The sequence below is a fragment of the Polyodon spathula genome, chromosome 53 (genome assembly GCF_017654505.1).
Source record: "Polyodon spathula isolate WHYD16114869_AA chromosome 53, ASM1765450v1, whole genome shotgun sequence".
In the NCBI taxonomy this organism is placed as follows: Eukaryota; Metazoa; Chordata; class Actinopteri; order Acipenseriformes; family Polyodontidae; genus Polyodon; species Polyodon spathula.
The window spans coordinates 876454-900209 of NC_054586.1; the positions used below are offsets into that span (position 1 = coordinate 876454).

The window sequence follows — 23756 nt, forward strand, 5'->3', positions numbered from 1 at the left end:
ATTGTAAAGCACAGAGAGGTCTGGTAAAGCATAGGGAAGCATTGTAAAGCACAGAGAGGTCTGGTAAAGCATAGGGAAGCATTGTAAAGCACAGAGATGTATGGTAAAGCACAGGCAAGCATTATAAAACACAGAGAGGTAGGGTAAAGCACATTAAAAAAACAAACCATGGTAAACTAACCCTTATAAAAGTTTCCCTAAAGGTATAGCAAGTGTAATAATCCTAAAATAAAAGCGTTCAATGTACAGTTATAGATACAAACATGGCTAACTGTTCCGGGCGGTCCCTTTATACAGAAAGCTGCCAGCGGTTTTCCAGAGGAAACGTTGTATTAGCGGCTGAGTATAGCAGAGTAAAGCGAACCGGCAGGAAGAACACGCATTTCAGATCGCTCCCTCATTCTAGACAGCTTTAAAAAAAAAAATTTAAAAAAATCTCAGCAGGCAAGCACGCACAGACAGGAAAAACAACTGGGAGCAGATTCAGGGTACCGTTAGACAATGAGGGGTGGGACAATTTTATAAACTGAAAACAAAAAAGAACAAAATTCAGTTTCGTTTTTGATTGCGATCTGCGCTGACAGTATATGAAGCCCGTGCCATCACGAAAGAGTTGAAATACAGGCGGTGCGGATCTGGTTCGGTTCTGACTGAGCCGTTTCCAGGAGCGCTGTACTGGGTTGAAGACACACACTCGGGAGTAAAGTTTTTTTTAGCATTTTTTTTTTTTTTTTTAAGTTATTGGAATGTTTCCACAATTTATGGGGGAAAAAAAGGAAGCTGAGGAAACTTAATAAAACACTTTTTTTGTCGTGATTTCAGTCTAATTTTGCTTGCTGACATATTTCGTATATAGTTCTTTATTTACTGCGTATTAAAAACAACAACAACAAAACAGAGATATAATGTAGTAGCCAACTAGTTTTGTTTGACCCGACTCAGAAAAGTTAACCGCTCGGCACTCACTCTGCCCAGTACGCTGAACAATGTATTGTTATTATGGCAAAATATTAAAACAGGCTATTTTTTAAAACCGTGGACAGTTTTTTTTTTTTGCATCTCTCATGTAAGTGACGTCTCCTTGTGCTTTGAATGAACGGGAAAGGAGCATCAACACTGAGCTGTTTCGATTGACAACGCCGCTCCCCTGAACTCAACAGGTAAGAAGCATACCTGAGGGCTGACTGCGGCATTGTTTAAAAACCAGCGTGTAAACACCTTACTGTCGTATCCAATTATTCAGTTATTATCTGGTTGAATTTACAATATGGCTTACACTTCATTTTGATAAAACTGTGTGAGATTGGACATGTATTTACTGTAAAAATGACTATTTTTGTGAAAAAGTAACCAATTAACAACTATACTGTAGACTATACCAAGCAAGGACTGTGTGTACAGGTGACGTGAATGTAAGTTATTGGTTACTAAGATAAAAACGATGAGTTTTATTTTCAAAATAAATAAACAACACCGGAAACGATACACATCCAGTAAGAAACGACATGGCAGGCTTAAGATTTCTTAAATTGACAGCTTGAAGTCACTTCTGTCAAGAAAGCAGTCCAAATGTCCCAACATGATTCTGGACATTTTCCACATTTAAACAACAATTTGATGATTTCTGCAGCTTCTTACTTTAGCATTGTAACTGAAACGTTGCTGTTGGCAACCTGACATAACGGTATAATAATAGAAATAAAACAGATGTTTTTTGTGGTTTGTTTGATTGATTTTGCGAGAACTTTGCTGTCCAGCCATTTGACATTTTTTGACCTCCCCCTGTTCAAAAGAGCACTATTTTGGAGCATGTAGTTTTTAAATACTGAAATAAACCTGAACAGCATTTCCTCAGGTGCCTTCATCAGTGAAATATTAGTCTTGAAGGTACTTGATCAATTTAAATAGTGTTTTGAGCATTTTACAGCACTGTGGAATCACCCTAGATTGCCTCAGCTGTTGATGGAACACAGAGAGCGTCCCTGTTGCTGTATATTCTCTAAAATAATTGCAAGTAGGTATAGAACAATCAAATCAACCGTTTAGTCTCAATATGTTTCAGATTGCTGTGTTTTTGTCTTATTTCCATTTAAAGTCAAGCTTGTGAAATATGACTTCTGTTAATGGGACCATTTCACTTAACAGAAGCTTTCCAAAAGCAGGGCTCAGCTCGCTACACCAACCCTATTGCTTCCCTAACCTATATAGTCCAGGCTCAGCTTTCAGTACTTGTTCTGCAAGCTTATCTCCCCAGTGCCTCCTTTGCAACTGTGTCTCCCTTCTGGGGGTCTCCATCACCCTGTCTTGGTGACCTCTGAGCAAAGGTTATTTCAAGCTGGCTCTCCGCTGCCACACCGGACACACGCGTCCTCCTAAACGTGTGCTGTCCGCTTCCTTTCACTCCGCAGGTCTGTCACGCAGCCACCTCAGAGCTACAGCGTCGGAGGACCACGCAGCTCTGGGCAGCTTACAGGCAGGCCCGCAGGCGCCCGGCAAGACTACAGGGGTCGCTGGTGCGCGGTGAGCCGAGGACATCCTGGCTGACCTGAGCCCTCCCAATCCCCTGGGAGCTCTCGTCTGCAATAGAATAGAAGTCAAACTTGCGACCTCCAGGCTAATTTAATTCTAACTATTATATGAGTCCTTCATCAGTCATTAATTCTTTAAAGTCATAAAAGGAGCTGACAAAGTTATTCCTAGACAAAACGTTAAGCACGGCCCAGGAACCAGAACCAGGGGACACGGTTTCACAGTTCTAAGAGAAGACAGACTTAGGACAGAGGGCAGGAGGGGGTGAGGGCATGGAATTGGTTACCTGCTGAATCATTGGAATCCCTTAAGATCTGACAATGTTTTGAAATCAACCCGGTGGCTGAATTGGGAATGACCGTCTCTCACTCTTACATCTACATACTAAAAGTTTTACTGCATGTAATAAAAATCTGGTATGAGCAAACCAGAAACAACACGTTATCATATCATGCCAAGTTAGCTATAAAAAAAAAGCTCTAAAGGGATGAGATTAACTGCTTGGAATCTTGCAGTCTGAGAGAGAGAGGGAGCTGTTGTTTTTGAGAGATGCTCTTTGTTTAGTCTGTGCGGTAAGGTCTGCCCAGGCTCCCTGATCTGAAGCCCTGATAATCTCCAAACAGGAGCCGGGGCTTCGCTTGCCAACCTGGAAGCGGCTGTCATTTCCCTTCTCTGTTCCCTTTGTATAAATAACAGGACAGCTTTTAAAACTGTGCTGATCTACAGTCGGGTCCTCCTGTGGGGGCTCCCAGGCCTGGAAAAGGAGCCATGTCCTGCATTGCATCCTGAAGCCAGACAGGAAGCATGGCATGGCTATTCTTTAACCACACACAACACAGAGAAAGGGCGAAAAAAAAAAAACATTTTAAAAATACTTTTTTCAAACTGCTTTTAAGAAGTTTGCTATCCGTATGCGGTTGGTAAAAACCAACAAACGTTTTTACCTGTAAAGCGTACTATAGTAAAATATGTTAGCCTGTTTATGAACCTCAAATAAAATCAAAGCAAGGTATGTTTAGATGGTAATACGACTCCTATTGCGTAGCAGTTCACCCATTCCGGGTTTGAATGCAAGCTTGATTAGCTGCAGTGTTTCTACAACAAGCTCAGGCGTGTCTTATTAAACTCGTAGTAAAACCAGGAATAGATCAAACTGCTATGCAATGGGAGTCTTATTTCCACCCATTACTGTATTTATGTTGGTTTATAGAGCTAAATATGTTTATTTATATAATGAAGTGATCAATTAAATCAAGTTATGAAACATAAACATATTATATATCTATTGATCGATTAATAATCTGATCTGTGTGATCAATTCTGCCTGTTTGCCAGGGATATGAAATTGTATGGAAAGACAATGGTAAGCAATACAAAGTTTTAACAGTCCTGGTTTTACGCTGAGTTTAATAAGACACACCTGAGCTTGTTACCTGTACACACTGCAGCTAATCAAGCTTGTCTGAAAACCTGGAACGGGTGAAACTGCTCTGCAATAGGAGTCTTATTTTCATCCCTGCTCTAAAAACCATCAGCTGGCATTCCTAACATTCCCTAATGTTGGGCAGGTAATAATTAACGATAATTGATTCATTTAGAATACTTTTATTATTCAAAAGCAAATACAATGTGTAGAATATTTACAAAGGCGAAAACAACATCACATATAATGTAATATAATATAATATAACATAATATAATATAATATAATTAAGGCTGTCATGTTTTCAGTTATCAGAAATGTCATGATTTCTGTGAAATTTGCAGATTGCAGTGTAATATATAGTTCCCTGTGAAAATTCCTATTTCTGAAAGAATAGTGTCAATATACACATTTGATCACTTAAAAACTAGATACAGCAAAAGTTTGCATCTGTTGCACCGCAAGTTTATTTTGTTTCTAGTAAATGATTGAACACTGCGCGATTTCTTTATAATAACGCGTTCAACAAGAAAGACAGCAGCGGCATCAAAGATCAGAAATATCTGTGCGAAGATCGCTCTGCCCAGCACAGGAAGGGGACGTTTCTCGTGTCTTTATTTTGTTTGATAATTCACTGACAGTGAAAATAGATTGTCTTTAAAAGGTGGACATGAAAATTGAAATATTCTACGATCAAGCATTTAATGTTTTTCAGGTAAGCATTTCAATCTATTTAGGGATATTTGTTGTGTAATAAGTCTAGAGAAAATGGCCCATTTTAAATCCGGCAATGCAATTTATTCTGCTTTAATAAATATTATGTTTAGTCATGAAATATCTTGAAATAAATACTTTTAACCCTGAAATAAGCCGTTGTTTACCGTGTCTGCCAGAAGCCATAATAGTAGTACAGTATTTCATGTTAGGTTTCGAAATGTCACATTTTTCTATTTTTGTCAAAGCAGTGTGTAATTCAATATGTTAGCGTAACATTATTCAGCAGGTTTCCCTCGACATTATGAAGCAAAATAAGTTAATTCTATAGGGTGATGCAAAGCCTTTGGCCAGAGCTGTACATTAAGCCCACTCCTTCATCAACATTGTTTTTGTCCGCCTTGACTACTGTCTTCTGGTCAACTTCAAAACGAAGCAAAAGACACTGAAATGTGTTTTTTTTTTCTCTGTTCTCATTGGCTATAAACAACTTTGTGGTTTTGTGTAAAGTCAAAAATGTTTGTGGAACCTTGCAGCTTAAAAACAAATAGCTGGCTTCAGATTTTGCAGATTTTGTTTTCCAGAGCATGTTAAGCTGAGGGAGAACAGACCCATATTTTCAGCAACAGTGGCTTGAAACCTGGTTCCAGGAACCCTAGTTTGAGGTAACTTTTCTGTATGAAACCCCAGTCTCCCCTGGTGTGCTCGTGCAGTGGCCTGAAAACTAGTCTCCTGAAACCACATTCCAAGCCAGTGGCTCCGTGTTCCCTCAGTTATAGTGTGCGGTCTTGGGCTATATAGTGAAAGTATTCCAGGGAGTTAACAAACAAAAGTCCAATGTGTTTCACGTCTTACAGTAAGAAACTTCCTTTAATGATGTGTGATATTTAAAGGAACTGAGTTTTATTTTGTCACTGTTGACATTTCAGAGCCATTTTCATAACCTTACGTCCTATCACTTCACCCCCATTTGAACCCTGAACTTTTTGAATGTGTATATAATATAATGGCAGGAAGAAATAAAAAATGCTGGAAAAAGATGGAGGAAAAAAGCAACAATAGCTTTTCCCTTGAGCAATAAGGAATTGAGAGAGATAGAATCGGATCTGTGTTTAACATTGAACACGGAGACAGTCTATGATAAACAATTACAGACTGAATCAACCTATACCGTGATAAGCCCCAGTTTGTATTATCATTTTTAATTGAGTGGGTTTTTTAAGTTGATTGCCTGCCAGTTAGTCTTTCTGGCTGTCTGCTACGCATAACAGCATGTCTCTTGTTGGTACTTGAGGTTGCGTGACTTTTCAACCAAGATCGAAACAATCTGGATTCCTGTTCCACTTGCTACAGCGATGGGTGCGTTCGCTTTCAATGGCAGGAAGCACAGACAGCAATATTTATGTTATAAAATGTTTGGACAACAAGGAAAAGAAAGAGACTCAGACTGGAGGTTTGCAATTAGTAGCCCGGCTCTCCCCAGCCTGGAGACCTTGCCTCGACGAGAAAGAACATTCGCAGGGGTGCACTCAACACCGGCGCCTAGCACCCAGACAGCCAAACCTCTCTCTCTCTCTCTCTCTCTCTCTCTCTCTCTCTCTCTCTCTCTCTCTCTCTCTCGACGCTAGGGCATTCCGTCCCCCAGCCGCCCAAGAGAACACAATTCATTTGTATCAATGAACCCCAAGGTCACACTGCTTCCCAGTTCCTCAGCTCTAAGCCACAGTGCCTTCCTTTACAGCCCCCTCACAATTAATTACAGGTTACACTGCTCCCTCAGCTGAAACCACTAGCCCACGCTGTTAATGTACATTGCCTCCACCTCTCTAACCACTTCACTAGCTCCTACACTTGCCACTCTGCCTCCCTCGTAGTCCATCAGCTCTCCACTGCCCCCCTCCTTAGTACTGAAGCACCAGCCCAGACTCTCCCTCACCGTTTCACAGCTAAATGCGGAACTATTGCTTCAAGCTTCCTGGCATGGATGCAGCAGCTAAAGGCAGGTCCTTCGCTGTCCTTGGCAGAGGCTGGTTGTACATTTTCTTCTGGGTTTTCAATTTCACAAAGTTGGAGTGTGGAAGTTAGTAAGTTAGCGTGGGAAATGCCCTGTTCCTTGAACAGAAAATGCCTGTTCTGGTTGTGTGATGTCTAGTTTTGAACATCAATGTCTGCCCGGGGCCTATCAATGGAAGTTACCCTACTTGCTCAGTTGAAAATGCAATCTTATGCCATGCAAGTGACAATTATGTTATAATTTTGTGTGACCCTGATAAATAAATATCATAAACAATAAAAAAAAAAGACTAAGGAACTCCTCTTCAAGATTTGTCAGAAATGACATTATACCATGTTTGAGATATTTAGAAAGCTGTTGAAACATATAAATATAAATGTATTCTACAGTAGGGTGCAAAATGTGTTAGGTCTCTTTGGAGTCTTATTAGAGAAAATTTCCTTTTATAAATATCTAGGTATACAGATTGATGAGAATCTTACTTATAATGACCCTAATCATAAATTGGTTTTAAAATTGGGTTTTCATTTTAGGAAGGAGAAGGCTCTTTCCCTGTCTAGCAGGTAAAGTTAGTGACTGTTACTATTTTTAGTCTGTGGTGATTATATTTACTTGTAAGCAGTTTCTACTAGATGTACTGTGTAATTCATGTGGCGGATTGTTCCCCGTTGACACATAAAACTAGGTTGGCTTTTACTTATGAACCAGAGGGGTTTTCTTTGGTATTGTTTTGTGTTTCAGGTTTTTAAAGGTTTGTTACCGCCTTATTTGAGGGCTCTGTTTGAAAGGACTACCACTGGTTCTCTCTCAGGACTTCGTTTGGCTGCTCCAAGTGTTCAAACACGTACAGGAGAGTTATCTTTTGCAGATCACCCCCCGAAGACATGGAGCTGTTCCCATCACAGTATGAAGATGGAAGCTGATCATCTTTCTCTCTCTGGTTTTTAAAGATTTGGGAATTGTTTCGAACCTCTTGCCAATGCAAGAGGTTCGAAACAATTCAGTCCCCTTCAGTCCCCTTTAACACATAGTTTATTTTTTCTGCTCTCTGTATGCTGCTGATGAAGTTTGATCCTCACACATTTTTATTGTGTTTGTATAATTGCCCTTTTAAAGGTTTATTATGATGTAAATAACTAGCTCAGGTGTGTCTTATTAAACTCACAGTAAAACCAGGAATGGATCAAACTGCTGTGCAATGGGAGTCTTATTCCCATCCCTGCAAAAGCCTTATTTAACCCGGGTTCAGTGAAATGAGATTGGTGGTTTCAGTGTAATGATAGTCTTTCTCTTTTGTTTTGTTTTTTAACAGAGATGTCCAGTGGTTTAACCTGCACTGTGCTTCTTGCCACCCTGGTTCTTTCATGTGTTCTAACAGGTAGGCACAGCCCAAATACAAGCGTCATTCTTGTGGACATGTTCCAATGCACAATCGGTTGTATTTAGTCAATAGACCCACACTGGCCAGCTGTTAAAGGTTACAAAAAACATTCTAGTACAGCAGAGCCTGTCACATCTGATTGAATTGCTTCCAGGGGTCCATGAGATATGTGAAAATATTTAAGAGGGAGTCGTTATACTATGTTGTAGTTGCTTTATGAACGATGCCAGGTACGTCAGTGTGTGTAAAACCCCACACTACAGCACGCACACTGTACAAAGAACATCAGTGAAAATGATTGAATACAGGATTCGGCAATTTTCAAAACAGCGTTGCAGAAACAGCGCATGTCAAAGTAATCTGACAGTTTGGTTCCATGCTAACCCGAGACAGAACTGGCGTTGAAAAAAGAACAACAGAGCGTGCAAACACAAACTGGCTTCAGCGGTCAAGCAAATCTTGCTTCAGCTTTCTAAGGGTGCAGCAAGCAGATGAATCCCTCGCTTTCCTGGTTTCATGCTTTCCTTTATTAAACCTGGTTCAACTGGGCAATTTGTTTTACATGAAGTGACAGTCTGTAACAAAGTGAAACTGAATTCATAATCTTCTTTTTTTAAAGGGCACATAAGGACCTTTTATTGTGTTACATGTTCCCATGTGTTGCTACAACTGTTAACATAAGGTGTGTGTATTGTTTTATTTTTTTAAATTTTGACCACTTTTTTTTTACTTTTGAAATGCATTCTGCCTCAAGATGGCTTCCCATGTACCTGCACGGACCTCTCAGAACTACATTCCCCATCACCCTCCTGCTCACTGGTAAATCCATCTCAGTTACATATGTGAGCAGGAGGAGGATGGGAAATGTAGTTCTGAGAGGTCCATGCGGGTACATGGGAAGCCATCTTGAGGCAGGGAATGCAATTTAAAAGTTTAAAAAAAGTGGTCAAAATTTAAAAAAATAAAACAATACACACACCTCATGTAAACAGTTGTAGCAACACATGGGAACACGTAACACAATAAAATAAAAAGGTGCCCTTTAAATCTTCAGCTGAATCCATTCTGTCCTGCTAAGATTGTATATTAATAATATTATTATCATTATTATTACTGTCATTCTGATAATTCTTATTATACTGATTACTATTTTTACTTTGTAAGGGGAATGTGTGGGCCTCCGTGCTCAGTGTTGGAAAGCTTCCTCTTGGCTTCCTGTCTGGTGACTGGCTGTCTGGTTCATGCTGGCTCGTGGTTCCCAAGCAGAGCCTCATTGAGTCAGCATGTATGAGCTGCACATGCTTCTCTTCCCCTTTACACATCCCGCTGCCTGCCCTTCGGCATGGAGGGCTCAGCCTCTAGTTGACAAAATACCCCGTTATTTTCTGAGGACAGGCTACTTTGTACGTTTTTTGTGACATTTTTAAATCTACCTGTTTTTTTAATTTTCTCTTTATATCGCTATGATCGTGTCTAAATGTAGCTGTTAACTCTGCAAACACAGCCCTTCAGATTGTGCTGAGCTTCATAGCCGGCATGAAATTCCACTGCTCTGATTACAGGACCATGTATTTGTTATTTAATGTGTAGCCCCAGTCCTCCAACGTAAGGGAGTGTGATCCAGGATTATCCTTTTCAAATACAACTCTATAGATTAATAAAGGAATACATTGTTCTCCTCCTAAGGGCTTCCTGTGATGTAGGTCACTTTTACTCCCGTGATCCAGCTGAATTGCTTTCAGCATGTCATTTGAACTGACAAATGTTGTAATCTTGGATTCATGATTTGTGAATCTAAAGGTCTTTTCACACAAACGTGTCGCGTCAAAGTGTCACTGCCCGGTGTGTTTTGACGCTGTCAAAGTTGCTTTCAATCCAAAGGTGTTAATCAACCCGAAACACTGTCACTGGACACAACATTTCCTTAACAAAATGCAGATATTTTTTATTTCTATTTTTGTAATTAATTAATAAAGTTCTGCATCTTTTGCCGAAGAAAATATAAATGGGAATGTGTTATAAATATTTAGCATGCATTATACATTTCATTGGTCTGTTGCTTCGAGCGGTTTGTCTATCGAACTTTCTTTACCATGCATCTTCAGTGTTGAAAGTTAAGTGTCTTTCCATTTGCCACTCAGTCACACATGCACAACAGTAACGGCTGTCCTTATAATTACTTAGACATTCGTTTGAACACTTGATCAGCTGTAGAAATTCCAAACACAGACCGTCTGTTGCTGTAAACCTGTAAAAAACCTGTAAAAACTTGGGCTTTATATTCATTGCTCATTCTCTCCAAAATGAAACATGGCTCAAGAAAGCTCTTGGTGTGAACTGATCTTATATTGCAGCAGGGAGATGCATCATGTATATACTACAGAATACAGGCGAAGGATCCCATTTGATCTGTAGTTTGGAATAAGTGTGCTTTTCTGTTTTCTTTTGCAAGAACACATTCCATGCGAAGATTCAGTAAATGTGTCCAGATGCTTGGGGGACTTGTGCTTTACTGCTAGACTTGCAAACACAGTTGTGAAAGGCTGTCTGAATAATACTTGTCCAGAGGGCTTTACTTGCTGTGAGACAGAGATGTGCAATGCAAACACCATCTTGCCATCCCCTGGTAAGTGATTATAATCAAACTCTTTTTTTCTGGGTTATAAAGGCACATTTATTGTGGCTTTCAGATTTTTTTTCTGTATTTATTATTATTTATCATTATTTCTGTCGCTTTTTGTCTTGGATACTGGGCTGAAAGGACTTTTTGCTAATAATTGGTTCACGGTTTCTTTTTATTGATAATAGCAGAAACAAATTAAATTGCTTTTTTTTTCCGGTTTACCCATTTTCTCTGCTATGAGTTGAAATTAATGCCATCCAAGTCTTAAAAAGCCCTCTCCTTATCTCTTTGATGTATGTCGGGCGTCTCTTTATTGTTTAAGAGATATCATATCAAGCAGACCGGGCAATAGGATACTGCCTGCTCAAACTGTGTGAAATGATGTCTGTTTCCAGAGTGATTAGTTTTAAGAAGTTTGAAGTTGTTAGGTATTAATTAAATACAATAAAACGTGTTAATTGCTCAACACAATGCTATGCGGCCCCTTGGTTTCCCTTGTTTGCACAGTTATTGAGTTTCAATCAATAGCAAATTCACAGTGTTTTTAATATAGAGCCTTATTTCACTTAGAAATGTGTAATCCCTGCAGTGAATTCTGGGATTGTAGTCCTGGGCAAAATGTAATCTCTGATTCAACTTGACGAAGAAACACAACTCCCTGTTCCCTCAGCGGTCAGGTTTAAAGAAAGGACAAATTATGTGACAAGTCGGTTGCCTTTGCTGATTTCGCAACATATTTTAATTGACAGTTTACAGCCTCATTTCAGCAGTACAGCAAGTAAAAAAAAAAAAAAAAAAACGTCAGGAGGAGAGGAACATGTGCTTCGAGACGGCTTTTTAAAATACTAAATTGCCATTGGTTGGTACTCTATTGTAAAGGTGAGGGAAGGACGGTGTTTCTTGTTTTGAAACCAACACATTAATGGAGTGGATTTATTTTATACCTGCCAACCACAAATACTTCTTAAAGGCAATTACTCTGAACATATCGGCAAACCCTTACCCCAAACACAATGGATCCTGTACTTAGGAACTGGTGTTAAATAACTATGGGTAGAACTGCTATATGTTCTATAAACGGGATGGCATCTGTGCACAGGAACCCTGTTATTGAGTTCTTCTGTTGAGGATTGCAAGCAGGGCTGTTTGCTATTGAAATTGTGTTTCGTTTTATTCCAGCGAAGCCCACGTTCGGTGATTATGAGGAAAATGAAAATGGTAAGAATCACAGATGAATGATGTCTTGATAAAAATCCTTTGAGAAATGTTTCAGCTGCCCTGCGTACCTTCAGTCGCAAGGCTTGTTAAAGCCACATTTTGACTGGTCTTAGAAGGGAGGTTTCATGTTTATTTGTACCTGTTTGCACACTGTGGTCTTAGGGATCTGTTATATCCAGAGCTTGAAATGCAAAATAAAAGTACCGTTACCCGGAGAAATGTGTTGGGGGGGGGGGGGTGCATTCTGGGTATTGTAGTCCTACAGCATATACAGTAAACATTAAACAGATTCGAAGCAGACACTCCTGGGAAATACAACTCCCAAGGAGCTCTGCGCCTTCAAACACGCAGCGGAAACTCAAAAATCTCTACATGGCCAATTTTAAGTTCTGATTCAATCTATTTTTTGTTGACTTCAGATTTGCAGTGGTCTGTTACTGACATACAAGGTGTGGCACAAACATAAAGTACAGGGATGAGAATAAGACTCCTATTGCATAGCAGAGTTCACCCATTCCAGGCTTTACTGTGTGCTTGATTAGCCCCAGTGTATAGGTAGCCAGCTCTTATTAAACTCCCAGTAAAACTAGGATGTGTAAAACTGCTATGCAATGGGAGTCTTGTTTTCATCCCTGGGGTCCAAACAGCCATTCTCTTTCCCTGGTTTTTCAGAACCCAACCTGGGTCAATGGGAGTGTGTGTGCGAGAGGTCCGGGGAATGTAAAGACGGTAGATGTCGGGGTCGCAGGTGCTTCGTGATTGTGCCTGCCAAGGGGCACACTACGAAAGGCTGCTACACCACACACATCATGGAACGCTGTCGCCAGCCGCCCCCGGGAGAGAAGTGCTGTGAAGGAACCCTCTGTAACGCCAACCTGACTGTGCCCCTGCCCAGTACGCATTGCTTCAGTCTTACCTGAGTACACAATGAATCCTTCTGACTGTCCGTATTGCTTGATTCAGTTATTTCTGTGCACTGTTAATCTTTCGGTAAGAACATACAGCAGTGTGCAAATGTATCAGAGCACCTCAAGATGTGTCATTGATATCCTTTATACACCTGAAAACCTCTGGGTGTGAGAATTTCAATTTTTGGTCAGTGATCAGTGATAAATAAACAATAGACCCTCGTGTGAAAATGTTCAATCGTGTGTTCTTGAAATAGGCATTGAACCTGGAACCTCATGGTAACAAGCCCCTTTCTTTAACCACTGGACCACCCTTAGGCATCTTAAACAACTTAGAAAAAGTCTCATGCATTTTATAATTAGTGTCTGTGTGTTCCTTTTCTCTCAGTATTTTAAATTGAGGTGGTGGGTGGCCTATTAAAGTCATCAGTTATATTCGACAATCACTAATTTGCCTATTTTGACAATTTTCCAGGATTTTCAGTTCCAGTGGTTTGATTTCATACGCACAACAAATCAAAACTACAGAAGCAATGGGGTGTTCTGATACAGAAGCAATGGGGTGTTCTGATACAGAAGCAATGGGGTGTTCTGATACAGAAGCAATGGGGTGTTCTGATACAGAAGCAATGGGGTGTTCTGATACAGAAGCAATGGGGTGTTCTGATACAGAAGCAATGGGGTGTTCTGATACAGAAGCAATGGGGTGTTCTAATACAGAAGCAATGGGGTGTTCTGATACAGAAGCAATGGGGTGTTCTAATACAGAAGCAATGGGGTGTTCTGATACAGAAGCAATGGGGTGCTCTGATATAGAAGCAATGGGGTGCTCTAATACAGAAGCAACAAGTTCTGATAAATTTGCACACTGCTGTAAGAACATAAGAAAAGTTTGAGAATGAGAAAAGGCCCTTCAGCCCTTCAAGGTCCATGCATTTAGAACTCTCTGTGTGACAAAGTGCTTCCTAACGTCTGTTCTAAACATACTTTTACTCAGCTTCCATCTATACCCTGTTGTTCTCTCTGTGCTACATTTGAAGTAGTGTCTTGGGTTCACATTGTCTATACCATTATATTTTATAAACTTCAATAAAGTCCCCTCTTTCCCTGGTATTGGAAGTGCCTAAAATATGCCTGATGTTTCATGGTCTATGTTGTTGAAGCTGACATAATGTTGCTGAAGCTGACACTCTGGGATCCTTCAAGAAGCTGCTTGATGAGATTCTGGGGTCAGTAAGCTACTAACAACCAAACGAGCAAGATGGGCCCAACGGCCTCCTCTTGTTTGTAAACTTTCTTATGTTCTTATCTTCTTATGATTTGAACTAAAGTTAAGATCCTAGCCAGAAACATCGCTTTGCTTAATGGATTAGAAATTGAAGGAAGATCCCCCACACACTCCTCATAATTCATGTCATTTAGTCCTGGGATCAGCGTAGTTATTCTTCTCTGTACCTTTTCCAGTGAAATGGTGTATTTCTTGTCACGAGGGGACCAAAACTGTGCACAGTATTCTAGGTGGGCTGTAACTGGGGCATAGTGTAATCATAGCATAATCTTTCTTGACTTGTATTCCATGCTTTCTGCAATACAGACTAACATTCAATTCCCTTTTTGATTGCCTGACCACACTGGCGAGATGCTTTCAATGGTGACTCTATAACCCTGAGATCCTTTTCAAGAGAGCTAACTGTTACTTAACCATGTATCCACAGCCACCCCACCACCAGAGGGCAGTGTGGAGCAGCTGGTTCTGTTCACTGTGATCCCAGTGCTGGTTCTCATTGTACTGGTGCCACTGGTTATACTGGTCTTCTGGTGGATGAACTCCCAACGCCGCCAACGGGTGATCGCCAAAGAGGAAGAGTTTGGAAACGTCAACGTGCTTCGGACTCCCAGCCTGGGAGAGAGCACTTGTGGGGTACCAGTTACTGATTTACTATTGAATCAGGGTCAAAGCTGTGGGAGTATTACCTCATCAAGTGTATAACAGCCCTCTGTCCCCCGTCCCCTGTCCCCCTCATCACAAGCAGACAAACAAATACTGTACAATTACAAAAGTAACCGCACTCATTATTAGCACACGAGCACTAAAATGCATGAAATAATGATGCAATGTTTCAGATCGTAGCACCTATAATGTATGTTCTGTCGAGAGCACATTTCTCTTAGCTCTTTGTCAGGTCTGTCATACAAGGAGCGCTAGAGAAAGTACACCCTCAGCTTGATCAGAGCTAGCCACCGTACACTTATAAGCTTGCTGTGTCATTGACAATCTGAGTGCAAGATCCAAACGCGCAGCACAATTAGAAGTGTAGTTGTAACTGTGACTAATAATGCCTATCACGGTTACTTTTGCTAGCAGTCCTCTTGAGAGGGAGTGAAATAAAAGGTGAATTTCTTTTTCAGTCTGATCAGACCTTGGCTTTTCTCTGTGTTGCAGGATATATTTGATGAGTTCTGCACCTCTGGGAGTGGATCTGGACTCCCATACCTAGTCCAGAGGACAGTGGCCAGACAGATTTCTCTCATGGAGTGTGTGGGTGAGTCTGTCTCCCTTGGAAGTTTCTAATCCATTAAGCAAAACGATGGTTCTGGCAGCGATCTTAACCTTAGTTAAAATCGCGTAACATCAAGCATATTCTAGGCGCTTCCAATACCAGAACAAATCATCAATCGAATAGCTAGTTTGTCCCTCGAAAAATACATATTTTTTTATCACTTAAAAATAAACACAGCAAACGTTTGCCTTACTGATGCACAGCGTCTTACGGTGCATTTAGGAACCTGGCAGGTAAATGATAGAACACACTGCATAGAGCTGCACTTTAAAATATCTTCAACCAAAAAGACACCAGTGGCATCAAAGATCAGAAATATTTCTGCTAAAGATCGCTCTGTCCAGTTTTTTAAAGAGGCATTTCACGCGTCTGCTGTCATTTTTACATTCATGTATGTTTTTATTTGGTTTGATAATTCATTGACGGTGAAAATAGAAAGTCTTTAAAATGTGTACATAAAAAATGAAATATTCTACAATGTAGCTTCTACTGTTTTCCAGGTAAGAATTTTAATATTTTGAAACATGTGGAAAAATGAGGCATTTTGAATGGGACAGTTTTTCCTGCTTTAATTGATATAAAGTTTACTCATGAAGTAACTTGAAATACTGTTTTTAGATCTTGAAATAAGCAACAGTGTAAAAACGCAGCCCTGCTTCTAGGGTCTACAGCACCCTGAGCACTGACAGTGTGTATTTGTCTCCCTGCTCTGCGCGCAGGTAAGGGGCGGTATGGTGAGGTGTGGAGGGGGGTGTGGATGGGGGAGAATGTGGCTGTGAAGATCTTCTCCTCGAGAGACGAGCAGTCCTGGTTCAGAGAGACTGAGATCTACAACACAGTTCAGCTGAGACACGACAACATCCTGGGTGAGTGAGTGCAGCCAGCCACGGGAACGGCTGTCCGGCACTCGGATTCCTGTGTTTAAATATCACGCCTTCTTACTTGATGCCATTTGATGTAGGTTTGATTGAACTGATAATGTGCTTAATTAGACCTTTTTACTTGTTTTCAGCTCTTAAACAGTTGCAGTTCAAGTTACTTATCAAATGTTACAGCTAACTTGAACTATGCATCTGTTCAAGAGCTGAAAACAAGTAAAAATATCTAATTCTAAATCTAGTTAAGTAATTGAGAGCTTGGTTGGAACAAAAACCAGCAGCCAAAGGGGACCCCAGGACCGAGTTTGAGAAGCCCTGTTTTAGTATAGCAGGGATGGGAATAAGACTCCTGTTGCATAGCAGTTTCACCTGTTCCAGGTTTTAATACAAGCTTGATTAGCTACATTGTATACAGGTAACAAGCTTGGTTGTGTCTTATTAAACTCACAGTAAAGTGGACTCTCAGGTTCCCCCTTTTCTTCTAATTCAGCAGCAGTGTAGTTTGTTTAATTTGTATGGGGCTCAGCGCTTTCTTATTTTTAAGACTGAAATAACTCTGGTGCTTTGGGAGACTCCAGGATCAGTGATAACCCCGCTATGCTTGGCAGGCTTCATCGCTTCGGACATGACCTCCAAGAACTCCAGTACGCAGCTGTGGCTCATCACCCATTTCCACGAGCACGGCTCACTGTACGACTACCTGCAGCTCACCACCCTGGACCCCCAGGGCTGCCTGCGCTTCTGCCTGTCCATCGCCTGCGGCCTGGTCCACCTGCACACTGAGATATTCAGCACCCAGGGCAAGGCAGCCATCGCCCACCGCGACCTGAAGAGCAGGAACATCCTGGTGAAGAGGAACCGGCAGTGCTGCCTCGCAGACCTGGGTAAAGAACCAGGCAGGGAATCCCTGCCGTCCATAATGCTTTACTTACAGACTAATTCCTCCTGAGATCAGCAGTAAACCCACTGAGACTGAGGCAGCATTTACAAGCTGACCAGCAGCAGACCGCAGTCATTTAAACGTGCAATGTGCTCAATGAGCAGCTGTGTTGCAGCTTTTTAGTAAAGAGGAGTGAGGCATATTTATTTTTGTTTGACTGTAGGAGAATTCCTAGTAACCACGGATGGCCTTTCAGCCAGAAAGACTGCACAGCTCTGCTGTAACCCATTGAGCAGTATAGAGATGCACAGCTCTGCTGTAACCCATTGAGCAGTATAGAGATGCACAGCTCTGCTGTATCCATTGAGCAGTATAGAGATGCACAGCTCTGCTGTATCCATTGAGCAGTATAGAGATGCACAGCTCTGCTGTATCCATTGAGCAGTATAGAGATGCACAGCTCTGCTGTATCCATTGAGCAGTATAGAGATGCACAGCTCTGCTGTATCCATTGAGCAGTATAGAGATGCACAGCTCTGCTGTATCCATTGAGCAGTATAGAGATGCACAGCTCTGCTGTATCCATTGAGCAGTATAGAGATGCACAGCTCTGCTGTATCCATTGAGCAGTATAGAGATGCACAGCTCTGCTGTATCCATTGAGCAGTATAGAGATGCACAGCTCTGCTGTATCCATTGAGCAGTATAGAGATGCACAGCTCTGCTGTATCCATTGAGCAGTATAGAGATGCACAGCTCTGCTGTATCCATTGAGCAGTATAGAGATGCACAGCTCTGCTGTATCCATTGAGCAGTATAGAGATGCACAGCTCTGCTGTATCCCATTGAGCAGTATAGAGATGCACAGCTCTGCTGTATCCATTGAGCAGTATAGAGATGCACAGCTCTGCTGTATCCATTGAGCAGTATAGAGATGCACAGCTCTGCTGTATCCATTGAGCAGTATAGAGATGCACAGCTCTGCTGTATCCATTGAGCAGTATAGAGATGCACAGCTCTGCTGTATCCATTGAGCAGTATAGAGATGCACAGCTCTGCTGTATCCATTGAGCAGTATAGAGATGCACAGCTCTGCTGTATCCATTGAGCAGTATAGAGATGCACAGCTCTGCTGTATCCATTGAGCAGTATAGAGATGCACAGCTCTGCTGTATCCATTGAGCAGTATAGAGATGCACAGCTCTGCTGTATCCATTGAGCAGTATAGAGATGCACAGCTCTGCTGTATCCATTGAGCAGTATAGAGATGCACAGCTCTGCTGTATCCATTGAGCAGTATAGAGATGCACAGCTCTGCTGTAACCCATTGAGCAGTATAGAGATGCACAGCTCTGCTGTATCCATTGAGCAGTATAGAGATGCACAGCTTTGCTGTATCCATTGAGCAGTATAGAGATGCACAGCTCTGCTGTAACCTGTTAGCCAGTATAAAGAGACTGCATGCTGCTCTCTCCGCAGGCCTGGCTGTGATGCATTGCCAGACCAGTGACAGCCTGGACATTGGGAACAATCTCCGCGTGGGCACCAAGAGGTACATGGCCCCAGAAGTGCTGGAGGAGAGCATCCGCACGGACTGCTTTGAGTCCTACAAGCAGACGGACGTGTGGGCCCTGGGGCTGGTGCTGTGGGAGATCACCCGCAGAACTGTCATCAACGGTACCGTCACAGCAGCCACCATAGGGCTGGCACTCCCATCCTCCCTCTGATAATCACCTCAAAGAAGCGTTTGCCCTGCAAAACAGTTCCTGCTATTTTTACTCATTCTTATGGTAATGTAAACGCCATCACAGAAACTAAAAAAAGCATTTTCACGGTCGTCGTAAACTGATGCCTTCCACCTTAATCCCTTACTGTCCAGAAAATTGCATTTGAAATATTGAAACATATTACTCCAGTACTTAGAATGGACACCAGTGAGTTAGTGAATTGATTTGAAAGTTTCTGTAATAATGTATAAGGTCCTTCATGGATTAGGCCCATCCTGTCTTCAAGAACTGCTAGCTCTGTGCAATTCCCGTTCGTTCCTTGAGATCGAAGATTTCAGTTATTCCAAAAAATCGTCTTAAGTCAGCTGAATCAGTGCTCCTCGTTTGTGGCACTCTGTTCCGGCAGTTTGAAACAGTAGGTCCTTTTAAATCTAAATTGACAGCATCCTTTTTTGGAATGCGCTTTTATATAATTGGGTGTAGAGTGTATTGTATATATGAGCGCTCTTGTAACTTTGTTCAGCGCTCTGGGATACATTGTGTTGTGTTGTACACAGCAGGCTATGTTGTAATGTATGGATACGTCGCTGCACGCCGTACCAAAGGGATTCTTTTACTGAGCAGTGCTCCACTCACAGGCCTGGTCTCTGCTGTGTTCATTGTGCAATCTGGACGCAGTCCAGCGGCTCACCCTATCTGTGTGTCTGGCTGTCTCCTCGAGGGGGGGGGGAGTCAGCATTTTCACAAATAAACTCCTGATTGAGCTCTTCAAGGGTCGGTTTATCCCGGAACCTGGTGTTGACACCAGATTAGAGTGTTTATAATAAGCGTTAATCAAGGAGGCGTTAATCGTGTTTCGCTCCAGGCACTCGAAACACGAGAGAGGGAGAGGGAGAGAGACGATGACAGGAATTTCTGGCCTTGATTCCTCAGTCAGAGCTCTCAGGCTTCACTGATACTCCCAGTCTGCGTTCGAGAAGGCCCCGGCTAGGCCAGGAAACAGCGCTCTCTAAAGGATGATCTCCAGAGGAGCAACTGTAATCTGCAGCCCCTTTCCTAATTTTACATCAGACAGTAATTGGTGCATTAGGAACACTTTATTATTCAAAAGCAAGACGCAGAACAAGCCTGCAGACTTTACAAAAGCCTGCTGAAAGCAAGCCTGTTCAGGGTTGTCAGACCTGCCAGGAAAACAGCTGCTCTCCCAGCTTTCTGTCCCAGTCTGAAACTGTAGCCGTGTGCTCAGCAAGTCGACAGCACAGTCATTTATCATACAAAAATAAAACACATTTATGGATTACTTGTTTAATATTTATGATTATGTGTTTAATAATTAATATTTTGCGTGACTCCCTGGACCATGTTAAAACAAAATATATATTTAATATATATATATATATATATATATATATATATATATATATATATATATATATATATATATGTATATAATCCGGACGATTATGCTAATCACAGAGATTAGTTTCTGTAAGTTGCCTTGGATAAAGGCATCTACTAAATAAAATAATAATAATAATAATAATAATAATAATAATTTTAACTGCTTCAGGTAAAAAGATATAAAGCAATGTCCCAGTTTTTCGTTCTGGAAATCTGGTAGCGCTGTGCATGTAAAGTACATGTCACCATACTTAGTAATATAATATATATTGAGAAAACTTTATTATAAAAAGCAAGAAGACCATCTTTCCTTAGATTCTGGCATTTCTCATCCCACAATGAATAGAAACGGAAGAGCTTTAGTCCAGCAGAGCGCGAGGATAGCGTGTTGTACTGAGCAGCCCCGTGAGGTTCTGAATAGGGCGCCAGGGTGATTCAGCGGTCAGTGAAGGGTTAATGCTACCTGAGGGCAGTGCAGTCGGGGGTCTGTGGAACTAGCTGTGGGGTGCTAATATCCCTAATTAAAAGTCGTGTCCCCACTGGAGCCAACTGAGACTGGAAGTCCTCTATGCAGAATGTCAACGACAAAACATTCGAAACGGTTTCACCTGTGATAATGGTTGAAGGTGTGCTTTCTCTAGCGCTCCCTTGCAAGACAGTTCCGACACAGTAAAGAGTGCGTGAGAAATTAACCTGATTAGAGGTCGCCGCCAGCATACGGGAGAGGCCAGCAGAGGTTGTGCGCTGTTAGACTGGCACAGCGGCCGGTCTCGCGCTCAGGCCCTCCAGATTGTGATTCAAAGGGCCGGCCTTTACTGCAGCTCTTTCTCTTTCCGCTGTGCTTCCTGCAGCCTGGAGGCTGGAGCCTAATCTTATCTCAGAGTGTTTTCATGAGGACGTTTTGATGTAAGTAGTGCAGAGGAGGACTCCTCAGCCTCCGGGACTGTTTATAGAAACACGCAGTTGAGAAGTGGTAAAGTTGTTCTCTGTGTTAGACGCTGAGCGCGTCGCTGTGGGTGATCGTGTGGGATATTGGGATGTCATTTATCGGGCTGTCGAGTGGTGCATCCAGTAAAGTTGCGCCGCGTGGTGCGCAGGATGCGCTCTATAGCCTGGACATCACGGGTTCAGGTCCAGGCTATTCCACTGCCCACCGTGGACGGGAGTTCCCAGGGGTAGCTCACAATTGGCCGAGCGCCTCCCGGGAGGCCAGGGTGTCCTCGGCTCATCGCGCACCAGCAACCCCTGTAGGCTGGTTGGACGCCTGCATGGCGGGCCTGCAGAGTGAAAAGAAGCGGGAGGCTGACGGCACACGCTTCGGGGGACAGTGTGTGTTCGTCTTCACCGCTCCCGAGTCAGCGCAGGCGTGGTAGCAATGAGCTGAGCCTAAATACAACTAGACAGTCCAAATTGGGAGAAAAACGGGGGAACATTTTTATATATATATAAATATAAAACAAAAAAAACATAATTGAACTGTTTACCGGCTTTTGGGGGTCACTTGTCAAGGTCTTCTGTCAGCTAAAAATAAATGAAGCTCAACACTCTTAGAAAGGAGCTGCTTCTGAAGGCTTTGAAAGGGGTGAAGGAGCACGGTTATCCCAGTGGAAATCTAATGCTTCTCGTCTCTGCTTGGTGTGCAGGGATCGTTGAGGAGTACCGCCCCCCGTTTTTCGACGTGGTCCCGACAGACCCCAGCTTCGAGGACATGAAGAAAGTGGTGTGCACCGACCAACAGAGACCCAACATCCCCAATAGATACTACTCCGACCCGGTAAGGACTCAGTACCCTGAAGAACCGGGTCAGATTCACAAACCACCCCTACAGGGCAGTCTAGGAAAGAAAATAAATTGGGCAGATGAGCTGAGCTGAGCTCGACAAAACTGCAGTAGAGTTTAATGCGTCATTTATTCAGTCCAGAAAGGGATTTGAGGCTGTTTTAGTACAGAACCTGCTGTAACAGCATTGATTTGTTAAGTGCAGTGAATTTGGAGAAAAACACAAATATTTATTACAGATCACAATGCCTACCTCCTCATACACTACACTTAAAAACAAATTATTGCTTATGTATAGTTTAACTTAATGTAATCCTGTTTAATATTGCGTAGTACAGTGTAATATAGTTCAGTTTAGTGTAGTGTGACCGAGTTTATTGTAGTGTAGCACAGTACATAGTATTGTAGTGCCGTGTAGTATAGTTCAGTATAGTTTAGAGCAGTGTAGTATAGTTAAGTATAGTGTATACTAATTCCTTGGTTTGCTGTTGAAATTCACAGCAGAGATGCGGTGTGAGATTCACTTTAGCAGATGATTCAGCTCTAGTTAGGCAGCTCCAGTAAAGTCTGGTACTTGCTGTTTTTTCTTCTCCCAGACGTTGTCCATGATTGCCAAGGTCATGAAGGAGTGCTGGTATGCCAGCCCTTCAGCCAGACTGACCTCCCTGCGGATCAAAAAGACCCTGTCCAAGCTGGACAACCCTGTGGACAAGCTGAAACAAGACTACTAAACTAGACAACCCGTCTCTCATACATATTATATATCAAAATATATACTGTGTATTTATATGTGTATATAATAGTATACTTATAATAGTAATATTTTACGTATTTAAAATCTCAGTGGATGGGAAGAGACTTTGTTTTCGTACACTTCTGAAGCCCAACACACAACAAGAGCTAAAGGGAAGACCTCCTTCTGCCCCTATCCCCTGTCCCCTATCCCCTATCCTCCACCCCCTTTCTCCCACAGCTCTGAGTCCACACAGTCTAATCAACAGAACTGAATCCTTCAACACAGGACAAGAGGTAGCATCAGGAGTTATGTAGCTTTGACCATCAGCTGTGATGGTGCTTCCACCTGGTGGTCATTTAGAGTATAACAGCCAACTAAGCCTTCAGTCAATGCATTTCAGCTACAGTGGCCTTAATAGGACCGGTTCGGAAAAGCAAAATAATTATCATTCAAGATAGGATACAGGAATGAAGCAGACAATCTGCTAGCTCACCAGATGGATATCAAGCAGATATTAATGGCAAGTCTTTCAGAAGTGGCTGTCTGGTATTTACACTCCTCTGTGTCTGGAATTGGGAATTGAATATTCAGACCTACAGCAGTTGCTTCTGTATCAGAGCACCCCATTGCTTCTGTATTAGAACACCCCATTGCTTCTGTATTAGAGCACCCCATTGCTTCTGTATCAGAACACCCCATTGCTTCTGTATTAGAGCACCCCATTGCTTCTGTATCAGAACACCCCATTTCTTCTGTATTACAACACCCCATTGCTTCTGCAGTGTTGGTTTGTTGTGCACATGAAATCAAACCACTGGAACTGAACATCTTGGAAAATTGCCAAATTAGTGATTGTCTAATTTAATTGATGACTTTAATTGGCCACATGGCAATTCATTTAAAACAGTGAGAGAAAAGGAACACATCGCCACCAATGGTAAAATACAAGCAGCTTTTTAGAAGTCGTTTAAGATGCCTAATTAA

The 23756-nt window shown here is 42.0% G+C and overlaps 1 protein-coding gene across 1 annotated transcript; it reads left to right on the plus strand.

The window, feature by feature from the left end:
• Nucleotides 1–336: 336 nt before the first annotated feature.
• acvrl1 (activin A receptor like type 1) lies at nucleotides 337–23450 on the plus strand. Its single transcript, XM_041239267.1, has 12 exons — nucleotides 337–1160; nucleotides 7993–8058; nucleotides 10514–10687; nucleotides 11864–11902; nucleotides 12575–12796; nucleotides 14526–14731; nucleotides 15254–15353; nucleotides 16091–16237; nucleotides 16858–17133; nucleotides 18609–18806; nucleotides 21901–22031; nucleotides 22633–23450. The coding sequence occupies exons 2-12, from the start codon at nucleotides 7995–7997 to the stop codon at nucleotides 22765–22767; spliced, it is 1692 nt and encodes a 563-aa protein (XP_041095201.1). The 5' UTR covers nucleotides 337–1160; nucleotides 7993–7994; the 3' UTR covers nucleotides 22768–23450.
• Nucleotides 23451–23756: the final 306 nt, after the last annotated feature.

Coding starts and splice junctions, on each gene's coding strand:
- acvrl1 (XM_041239267.1), top strand. CDS start 7,995: ATGTCCAGTGGTTTAACCTGCACTGTGCTTCTTGCCACCCTGGTTCTT. Junction 14,732..15,253: donor TGGGAGAGAGCACTTGTGGG/GTACCAGTTACT, acceptor TCTGTGTTGCAG/GATATATTTGATGAGTTCTG. Junction 18,807..21,900: donor CCGCAGAACTGTCATCAACG/GTACCGTCACAG, acceptor CTTGGTGTGCAG/GGATCGTTGAGGAGTACCGC.